General features: G+C 44.7%; 1 protein-coding gene across 3 annotated transcripts in view; it reads right to left on the bottom strand.

The window, feature by feature from the left end:
• Window positions 1-6,619: 6,619 nt before the first annotated feature.
• SLC18A1 (solute carrier family 18 member A1) overlaps window positions 6,620-11,444 on the bottom strand; it is a 28,996-nt gene continuing 24,171 nt past the window's right edge. For all 3 annotated transcript variants that reach the window (XM_049710699.1, XM_033429655.2, XM_033429656.2), the window contains 5 exons: window positions 11,089-11,140; window positions 9,502-9,565; window positions 9,101-9,220; window positions 8,756-8,889; window positions 6,620-7,908 (listed from right to left, as the gene is read on the bottom strand). In XM_049710699.1, the coding sequence (XP_049566656.1) occupies window positions 7,795-7,908; window positions 8,756-8,889; window positions 9,101-9,220; window positions 9,502-9,565; window positions 11,089-11,140 (484 nt within the window). In that variant the 3' untranslated portion in view covers window positions 6,620-7,794. The remainder of the gene's footprint in view (window positions 7,909-8,755; window positions 8,890-9,100; window positions 9,221-9,501; window positions 9,566-11,088; window positions 11,141-11,444) is intronic.

The following is an 11,444-nucleotide window of genomic DNA, read 5'->3' as shown; positions in this document are numbered from 1 at the left end:
GAAGGGTGAGGGGAAAGATAGGGATAAAAGGTTAAGAGATAAACACTACTATGTATAAAATAAATAAGCAACAGGATATATTGTACAGCACAGGGAAATATAGTTACTGTTTTGTAATAACCTTAAATGGAGTATAATCTATAAAAATATTGAATCACCATGTTGTACATCTAAAAGTAATATAATATTGTAAATCAATTATACTTCAATTAAGAAAAGAAACAAAAGGAAATTTATTTGAAGAAAATTATAAAATCATAATGAGAAAAATAAAGAGAAATCTGAGTAAATGGAGAAATATATATGAAGTTCAAGAACAGACAAAAACAATTGATGGGAATAGAAGTCAGGATAGTATTTACCTTTGGATGGGGGGTGGGTATTGGTTGAAGAGGGACAGCCTTCTGGGGTGATGGAAGTGTTCTATATTTTTATCTGAGTGGTAGTTACACACACATACATAAATTTATCCAGCATAGGAGAGGGTGTGGAAAAAAAGGAACCCTCCTACACTGTTGGTGGGAATGTAAATTGGTACAACCACTATGGAAAACAGTATGGAGCTTCCTCAAAAAACTAAAAACGGAGTAAACATATGATCCTGCAATCCCACTCCTGGGCGTATATCCAGACAAAACCATAATTCAAAAAGATACACACACCCCAATGTTCATAGCAGCACTATTTACAATAGCTAAGGCATGGAAGCAACACACACACCCCAATGTTCATAGCAGCACTATTTACAATAGCTAAGGCTTGGAAGCAACCTAAATATCCATCAACAGACGAATGGATAAAGACGATGTGGTGTGTGTATATATATATATATATATATATATATATATATATATATATATATATACATACACACAATGGAATGTTACTCAGCCATAAGAATGAAATAATGTCATTTGCAGCAGCATGGATGGACCTAGAGGTTATCATACTAAGTGAAGTTAAGTCAGACAGAGAAAGACAAATGCCATATGATATTACTTATATGTGGTATCTAAAATATGACACAAATGAACTTATCTACAAAACAGAAACAAATTCACAGGCATAGAGAACAGACTTGTGGTTCCCAAGAGGGAGGAGAGGTCTGGGAGAGATGGATTGTGAGTTTGGAATTAGCAGATACAAACTGTTATACACAGAATGGATGGACAACAAGGTCCTACTGTGTAGCACAGGGGACTATATCCATTATCCTGTAATAAACCATAATGGAAAAGAATATGTGTATATATATGTATAACTGAATCACTTTGCCGTACAACAGAAACTAAAACAACATTGTAAATCAACGCTTATACTTCAGTAAAAACTAAATTTAAAAAACAAATAAATAAAATGAAAAGCTCTCAGAATAAATAAATAAATTAATTAATTAATTAATCCAGCATGCCCTTATTAGTACATGTATGGCCAGGCCACTCGAGATAGCTGTTCTCTTGCTCTCTATACACCCCCTGCTCGACCAGTGCCTGCTTCACCTATACCCTACTAACATAACTGAACTTCCTACATACTTGTTCCAGGCCCCAGCTAGTGATTGTTCTTATCAAAGGGGCGCTGAGGGCCCTGCCCTTCTGCTGGTTTCCCCGGTAACTGATGAGCCAACCTGACATTAATTTCCCCCTATAACTGGTAATCTCCCTCTCCCTCTGGTGGTGAAGACTGTCGTCATATCCTACCCGACATCCCCTGCACACGGTGGGGTGTTGCTCCAGGACCTTGCTTCAGACATGTAAACTCCCCCATCCATCAAACCATCTCTGTTGCTGACTCCGGGCTCTTTCTTTGGTCCTAAAGCTGGGCAAGAGCGGGCCTTGTAGGCCTGCAGGGGGCAGCCCAACAGTACACTTTACTTTATATGTAACATACATAATTTTTAAAAAGGAGGGAGGAGGGGGGAGGAAAAAGAAGTGGGGGAGAAGTAGGAGAAGGAGAAGAAAAGAGAAAAAAAGAATGGAAAAGAAAAGGAAAAATGACTAAGAAAACTGCAGTGGTGGGTGGGGGAAATCGGCACTCCACTCAAGATAGTGATCTGAGCATTTTTAACTCTGCCCCACCCCACCCCTCCTAAGGGCCCATTAAATGGCCTGTATCAGTCCTGGAACCTACGGGAAGAGACATACACATGCAGAGACTACGAGGAATTTCTGCTGGTACTGACGTAAAGAGATAGAGCAGAGGTAGACTAACCTGTGATTCAACCAGGTGAAAGGAAAGCCTGGGGGGAGTGGATGTAAGTGATTTCCATAAGGAACCCCTTGGCTCAGAGTGTCAGTGGCTGGAGGCCAAGATGGACCAAGGGGCAGCCCGAGTAGAGCTGGATGTGTAAGATGTGCTGCTACCATAATTTCTGGCAAGCGCTCTGGATGCAGGGGTCAACACGGAGCGGTGATACCCCCACGTCATTCACCCACAGCCTTGCATGCCAGGCATATTATGCATGCCAAAAACAAGTTCAGCCGTGGTTCTGCCTCAGCTAATTGCTAACAGGAAGAGTCAGGCCAAGAGTCAGAAATAAAGGACTTAATTTCAGACTACTCCAGCAAATATGAAAAATAAATGCAGACACACAGACCAAACTCTGTTCCAAACCTGTCTCAACGCTGGCTCTTTTCAATGTCTTTACAAGCAAATTTAAACTATGAGTAATTCCCCCCCCCCCATCTTTCTTTAACTGAGCTGGAAAGATTTTAACTCATATAAGTTCCTATAGCTACCCTATGAAAGGATTCAGAAGGAAAGATTTGGGAAAAGCAGTTGATACTACATGAGATAGCAAGAATTTTTTGGAAACTGCTAGGATGAAGGACTGGCAAATAAATTAATGGAATAGAATTAGGAGCTCAGAAATAAATCCTTACATTTATAGTCAGCTGGCTTTCGAAAACAGTCCTGGGAAAATTCAATGGGAAAATGATAGTTTTTTCAATAAATTGTGCTCAGACAACTGAACATCCACACGTAAAACAATGAAGTGGGACCCCTACCTCACACCACATACAGAAATTAACTCAAAATAGATCAAAGATCTAAATATAAGATATAAACCTAAAAACTATTAGAAGAAAACATAGGTATAAATCTTCATGACCATGGCATAGACAATGGTTTCTTAGCTACAATGACAAAGCACAAGTAACAAATTAAAAATAGATACATGGATTTCAAAATTACAAGCATTTGTGCTCCAAAGGATACATCAAGAGAGTGAAAAGACAACCCACAGAATGGGAGAAAACATGTGCAAATCATATATCTGTTAAGGAATTTGTATGTAGACTGTGCTCCATTCTAGTGTACGACCTTAGGAAGCTCACTTTCCTGTGTTGGACCTGTTTCCTCTTCTGTGAGATAAGAGAGTTGGACTAACTGATAACAGAAAGTAGCACTTGGATAGGACTTTATGATTTATAAAGCGTATTCTTAGTTCATTTATTATGATCTCATTTAATCTTCATCACAACCCTGTTACTAAAGTACTGCTATTTTTTCCACTTTACAAATAAGGACGTTTTCATTGCCACATTGCTTATATGTAGAGGAGTTCTGCCACCTGCTTTGCTCTGTAATACTGCTGCCCTGTCCCCAGATCCCTGATACCCCGTGATTCCATGGTAGAACTAGGGTGAGCACCAGGCCACCTGCACGTTGTCATGTTGCTAGATTGCACTACACCTGTACACACAGAGCTTCTTGCTTTCCTGTGAAGATTTGCTCAACAACCAGTTGTGGCATCCACCCTGTCTGGCTGCCCCTCAGCACACCCAGGACCCTGCAATTCTCCCTTGATGAATAGCTGTCAGTTACTGGCCTGGGCTAAGAGTCTGAGTAACCAAAAACAAGCAAGATTCGGCCAAACAACCTCAGTTTCCTCCCCTGTGACTTCAGGAGACTGTATGCTGACTCAGTTTGGAGGACAAATGCAAACAGACCTTGAGCAGGCCTCTTGCCTCTGCTTACACTGTACTCTTCACCCTCCAGAAGAAGAAGAACAAAGAGGAAAAAGGGGGTAGGGGAGGGGGAGGAGGAAAAGGAGAAGGAGGCAGAAGAAGGTGCATATTTTATTTCCAATAACTTCCTGAATACAGGAAATCAAGCCTCAAGTCACATCTGTATTTCTGAGGTGCGCTGAAGCACTGGCTGGATGGCCCATCTCTGCCTTAGGCTCTTCACACAGGCCCTGCCCCTGGCACTCACTGAAGGTGGCCCCAAAACAAGCCAGCGGCAGGATGGATCCACAGAAAGCCAGATCTGATCTACAGGGGGTGACGCTAAAGCCCAGAGGTGTGAAATGACCTGCCCCAGGACACACAGCTGGGCAGTGGCAGAGCTAGACTAGGATTCGTTCTGTTTACTCTTGATTTGGTCCTCCTTCTATCACCTTATGACCTCAGCATTCCTCCCTCCCAGCAAGGGGGGAGAGTGCTGTGTGCCAAAGCCACCTTGTTCCAATCCTCCCTTGCTCCAGAGAAAGTTTTTCTGCCTTAGACAGGATTGTAGGGTGACACAGCGACCTTGGTGCGTCACCCGTGAAGCTCAGTCTACAGGTAGAGGACAAACAGGTATCAGAGATGACAAAGATAGACTCAGCCGCATCACATCCAGGGGCCCCCAGGCATGCTGTGCGGAAGAACTACATTGCCCTTTCTTCATGGCAACCTCAGAGGACAGACTTACACAAGCATTACAGAGCTGCCTCCAGGTATAGGGCCAAATATTCTTAGAAAACTTATTTTATTTCACTTTGGGCTATATCTTGGAGTAATGATACTCCATAAGTAAGACAACACAGTGGGAGATAATATTCCCTAATACCGACTCTTGCCTTAGCTCTGTAGTGCTTTTGGAGTAGCCCTTTGTGGAAGTGTTCTGAGATTCGGTGCTGACACCAAGACGGGGCCTTTCTTAAAGGTTTTAGCTACTTTCTTCACATCCCCTTGGGTTTGGATCCCTCCCTACAAGAATTGTCTTGTCTCTCTCCACACCACTCTCCCTGCCAGCCATTTATCATCTCATGTGCTCCCTCTGCATTTTCTCCAACTCCACAGTTACTGCCTGTGGTAACTGCCTGCGCCTTGTTTCCACCCCAGGTTTTGTACTTTGGAAATAGTCTTCTGGTTTGTTTCCAACACTCTGAGAATTCCCAGTATTTTTCTGGCCCATTGAGCACAATAGCTCATGAGTTCCACTGTCTCCTTTGTTACATCTCATTGGTAGTTAGGGGCCTCACACCCTATAAATGTTTATAGTCTCTGCAGCTCCTCCCTTTCATAAGGGGAAAATACACATCTTCAGCCATTCCACATAGAGGTCATCTGATACTTTCTGCCACTTTTACAAAAAAAAAACCCCAAACCAGTAAATAAAACCAAAAACAAAACACAAAAATCTCAAAAAACAAACAAAAACAGAACCAAAAAAACACTCGTGGCTCATTTTTGCTGGGCTGGTATTTTCATTTTTAGAAGAGCTTAGGGTCACCTGTGAAGTTTACCATGAATTCTTTATCTTTTGTAAAACGATTGATAAAGACTAATTCATTTTCTAGTTTTATGATATTCTCTTTTTTAATAATCTTCTATATATAGGCTACGTTTATGACCTATTTCTGACCTATCATTAAAAAATGGGTCCTGACTTACTTTGTAGGGTTTGATGTTGACTCTTATCAACAGTATTTTGAAAGGCTGAATAAATTATATACATTGTTTCTCCTTAAACATATGTTTTAAATTGCTCAATGTTTACTAACAAGTTAAAGATGAATTACTCCTTTAAAAATTCTTCCTACTTTTTTTAGGGCTTCCCCGGTGGCGCAGTGGTTGAGAGTCCACCTGCCGATGCAGGGGACATGGGTTCATGCCCCGGTCTGGGAAGATCCCACATGCCACGGAGTGGCTGGGCCAGTGAGCCACGGCCGCTGAGCCTGCGCGTCCGGAGCCTGTGCGTCCGGAGCCTGTTCTCTGCAACGGGAGAGGCCACAGCAGTGAGAGGTCCGCGTACCGCAAAAAAAAAAAAAAATTCTTCCTACTTTTTCTTAATGTGTGAACAATTTCTGTAACAAGCCCATCCTTTAATTATAAATTGTCCTCCATGTGGATGTGAGAATCAAAAGAGCACTGTTGTTGGTGCCCCTGACACCTCCACACCCTACCGTATCCCACTCCCACCTTGTACAAGAGTCGCAGTGGACATGCTTTCAATGTAAAATTTGTAGTCACAGCTTACATATTTTGGCAAATTATTTCCCAATTTTATCTTTGAGCTCCTTCGAAATCTGAGACAATATCATCCTGACTAAATGATAGAAAACATCGGGTTTTGCAAAGCAGGTAAGTCTAGTTAATGCCAACCCCCTAAAAACACACCCATAAATCAGATACCCATTGTCCAAGTGGTAAGAATTCATTGAGGCTAAGCTTGAATGTGTTCTTATGATACAGGACTTGCACTGAACCCACCAACCTCTTGCAGAGGAGTGCACTAATCAGACCCAGGCACTGTTCCAGAGTAAAGTCTGAACACCCCGATCTAATATCCAGGAACCCCAAGTCTGTGCCTGTGGGTCTTTCCATTCCTGCCTCTGCCTCCATCTCCACCATTATTCCCCACCCAGACCATGAGCAACCCTGCCTCTTTACACTTGAACACAAGTGTATATACAAACTTGCAGTATTGATCGTTTTTATTCAATGTATATCCAGTTTGCCCAGATAGATGGAAAACTACCTAAGGGTAGGTGCCGTGTCTCCCATATCTTGGAAACCCCATCTCTTAGTAATTATTTCAAAAAGGTAGAAAAATGTTAAAATATTTATAGTACCTCTATACTGTACTGTATTTGCCCACACACTCTCTTTTTCTGTAAAAGAGCATCTAGTTTGCCATGTCTGAATCAGGGAACAACTTATTCATTAGCAAATGTGGACAATGCCTCATTAGAATCTTTGTGTTAGGAAACCCGAGTTGGAAGGGATTCCAGGACAGTTGCTTTACCCTTGTTCCCATGAAATCTTAGCGCTCATAGACTGTGTTTTCTGTCCTCCTACATTTATTTCTAAGAATCTAAGAAATTTAAGGAAAGGTAGACAAAACCCACAGGGGAAATCATGAGAAAGTCAGTAACTCAAGCATAAGACAGGCAGGCTCTTTTCCTTTCCATTCAGTAATGAGGAAAATAGGAGACCTCCTTTCACCGAGGGCAGACTCACTTCAGCAGCTGTAGGTCTGGCCACAGAGAAAATACTCAGCTTATAAAAACCAGGCAAACATTTCCCAAACTGGCGATGTGGCAGCAATACAAGGTTGAGGACACTCTCTCAACTCATCTGGGAAAAGTCAGGGAGGGCCATGTCGAGCAACAGAGGACAAAACTCTTATAGTCTGTTGGGAAGGTGCCAAAGAAAATCAGATAACAGATGAAATGAGTTTTGTCAGCCACCCCACTGGTGTCAGGGAACACCGCTCACTGCCGCCTCTGTGAAATGAGTCACCCCTCGCAGAACCCACACCGCCTTACAGAAACCGAGGAGGAAGCATCACTCTGTCCTCCCACCAAAGGTGGGCTAGCTGAGGCATCAAAGCTTAGAGGGAGAGCTAGAGGTGACACAAGTGAGGAGAGAACCAGGAAACAGCATGCATGGGAGGGAGGGGAAAGGAGACACCAGGGGAGAGAGAAGTGAAGAACAGCCCGTGGAGATCCGCGTCCAGGGAACGAGGCGGTCACTGAAGTCTGAGCCTCACGTGACAAGGTCCAGGGACCAGTTTCTGCTGCTACTCCTCACAGCCAGGCTCCTCATCGCTGTCCTTCCCCAGAGGAAATTCCCTCATGTGCTTCTCGGCTGCATGCATCCGGGTCTCCATGGGGCAGTCCTGGCTCAGAACTGCCTGTAGCAAGAGGCAGGAAGAGAAATCACTGCGCATCCTTCACCAGCTTCCCCATCCCCTTCCCCAACTAGCTCATCCAAGTCTAGTGCTGCACAGAAGAGACTCAAGAAACCAGCAAAGGACCCTTGCTCTGCTTCATGTATGTGCATAGGCCACCCAAGGGACCAAGGTGTAGTCACCCTAGTCAAGACAATCATCTGATATGCTTTTAATTGAATCCTTTTAGCAGTAGTACAGGCTATAGCAGGGAGCCAGCTGAAATGGGCACCACCTCCCATCAGACTTTCACGTCTTCTTTTGCTCCTTTAAGCATCCTCCACACCCATCCCTAACCCACCCAGACCCTCAGGGTGCTCATGCTGTGGTAAGAGGAAAGTATCTTATTAACTAAAATCATATGCTGCGGTTCTCTCCCCTGGGGTGTTTGTACTTTAAGAAATGACGTGATAAGGATGATAACAGATGTGAGTGAATGAATGAATGTGCCCAGTAGAATTCTGTCCATTTTGTGGGCATGACTTGGTAATTCACACGTTGCTAGTAACTACAGCAAATACAGGATGCCTTTGATGATCCTTGACCCCAACACTTTACAAGCATCCCATTCTCCTTCTGTACTTAGGACCCTTCCTAACTGACCAGTGTAAGAGAGAAAGTGGTTGTGTAGAGAAGGGAAAATAAGGAAGGGCACAAAGGAAAGAGAGAGATGAAAGGGGCATCAGAAAACATGGCAAAGTAGAGAGCCTATCAAAGAGGGAGGAAATAAGAGCACGGGATAAAAAGGGATGAGAGACATGGAAAGAAACAGAAGATTATTATTTTTTCAGCAGTAGTCAGAGCCCCTTACAAGCTTCTCCTCCTTGGCTGGGGGGCTCCTCAGGTAGTAGCAGAGAGGAGCGTAGATGATGTTGATGACCCCGATGATGACCATGAGCCAGGGGAAGCCAATGGCTTGCACAATGGCACCCCCAGTGGATGGGCCTGCGAGGAATAAAGCAAACCTACAAGTATTTATTAAGTCTTGATCACACGGAGGACACCATGCTAGGGGCAGTAGGTGACCCAGGGGATGTCCCAGGGTCAAATATCTCCAGAGCCCTAGGAGAATCAGCCTCTTCTACCTGGTAAACAGTAGATAAAGGGAGAGTGGGGTACCAGGTCCTGGTGCTCCCCTATCCCTCCACCAACATACCTATAGCAAAGCCCATGCAAAAAGCCACGTCAGCGATGGCATAGATACTCCCATACACCGGGGCATGGCGCAGGTCCACCAGGTGTCCCATGATGGGCATCATAGAGGAATCCACCATGCCTGTGGTCAGAGCAAGCAGGACACTGCGGTCAGCTCTACCCACAGTCCCCCTCCCTGTTTGTGGCATCCCCCTTTTTCCTCCCTGCTTTAGTCCACTGCCTTTGCCTGCTGTCTGTCCTCCCCTCAGAACTGACACCCATTCCTACCAGGAGTTATGAGCCCATCTCTCCATACCCCCGCCAGCCGCTCTCCTGCTTCTTCTGCCTTTCCATATACCCCCTCTGATCTGACCCAAAGCCAACATTCAGGGGCCTCTTGTTTCCTTTAAGGGCACTTCTTACCTATGGAAAAGCCAAGCCCTGCATTGGGGCCAATGAGACCAAAAATATTACGAGCCAGAGGAATCTGCAGCGGGAAAGGAGGAAGAGTCCATCAGGAGTCCAGCTGGGTCAGGTGGGAGCAGCACAAAAACAAAGAGTTTTCCTACAAAACGCGTCATCGACCAGGCGCTACGTGCCACAGACATCATCTCCGTGCGTTCTTATACCTCCTGATGAAAAAGAATCTTTACTTCCGTTTAAAGATAGGAAAACTAGATTGGTGCCATTTGGGTTAAATGCCCTATCGAGAATTACAGAACGTAAGTGGTAAGATCAAGTGTGAACCTCAGATTTGACTCTATGAAACCATAACAATGGCCCTTTTCTGCTGCATGGACTCTTTCTTCCTCCCCTTCCTCTACCCCCTCCACCCAGACACATACTTCCACCCTCACTCTTCACTGAGTGGAGTTTCCTCTCTTTTCTATTTGCAACATCATCCAGAGGTTTTACTTAAACCCTAACTGGGAGCCAGTGGAGCAAGAAGACAAGAAAGAAATGCCAACAACCAATTACCTATAAGCTAGCAGGGCAGGTGGCGTGCTTTGCATTGCTGCTTCAGCAAGCTTGTGAAACTTATTCTCTTGCCCTCCCCATCCATCCCCCACGGAAGCCTTCTTTTCCTCTTTTGCTGGTTCCTTACCTCCCTCCCTGGGCCTCTGTCACCCAAACCTGCTACACCAGCACACTCACCCCTTAGAATTTTCACATACCATTTAGATGTTAGTGGCTATAAACAATTTTAGGGGTGAATCCTCAAGGGCTATTTCTATTTTATCACTAATACTGGTTAAAATTCACTGTGGGCTCACTGCATGCCAGACACGGCTGCAGTTGCTGTGGGTAACCCTGTGAGGTGCTATCCGAATCCTCTTCACACAGATGAAGATACAGAGTAAAGGGAGGTGACGTAACGAGCTCAAAGTCACACGAGGAGCAAGTGACAAAGCTGGGACTGAACACGGAGCTTGAGCTCCCGATGAGGACCTCCAGCCTTTCTTGAGCACTGTATTCAGTGCTTTACAGCCATCTTATTCTCCTTCAAGCCTACGAGGCAAGTGTGCTTCTGATCCTTATGGTGGAGAAGAGAAAATGAAGGCTCAGAGAGCTTGAAGGGGACTCCTGGAAATGGAAGAGCCCTTTTTTCTTTCTTCCTCTACCAAACATTCTGGTGCTAGAGATGGAAGCACAGATAATGGTTCCCCTGGTGGCTTATGGGGTCCTGTCAGGGTGAGATGAGTAAATGAAGGCATAAAACGCACCAGTTTACAGACCCCAGAAATAGATACCACATGTATTCCTTCATGTGCCCATCCATAATGCCTCAGACCTCTGTCTCCAGCTGCCCCACTGCCCTCTCCCTCTCCTTCCCCACCTCCTTTCAATGGGATGACTGGTGGCATCTCCCCCTGTGCTAAATTCCTACCTACACAGAAACAGTCTTTCTGACAATCCTTGCCAAGTCAACCCTCTGCTCATTTCAAAGGAAAGTGGTCCTTAAATGTCCAGGTTTCTCTCTCTCTGTCAACAAGACCTTATTATACTTACACAAAGCAAGCTGGTACCTACTACCACCATCCCAATGAGGGAGCACAGCCACCTGGAAGAAAACAGCCATCATTAAACAGTGCAAAGGGGAGAGATCCCTTCCATCTTCCACCCCATCACCAACACACTGGCCAGTCCTACCACCCCTACTTCCAGGAACCCCTTAGGATATGAGAAGATAAACACATCTCTACAGGACCAGTTTATGCCCAGGTGAGCCCTTGCCCTGTCCCTTCCTGGCCCCTCACCTCTTCCCTGACTCCACACCTCTTTCCAGTAGAAGGAGATGAAGAGCAATGGGACATATTCTTCCTTCCCTTAGAAGAGGAAGCAGCTGACTCAGAAGGTACTTGCCC

The sequence above is a fragment of the Orcinus orca genome, chromosome 6, assembly GCF_937001465.1.
Source record: "Orcinus orca chromosome 6, mOrcOrc1.1, whole genome shotgun sequence".
NCBI lineage: Eukaryota > Metazoa > Chordata > Mammalia > Artiodactyla > Delphinidae > Orcinus > Orcinus orca.
The sequence above is the reverse complement of the archived record's forward strand: the minus strand, read 5'-3'. Positions and strand labels throughout refer to the sequence as shown.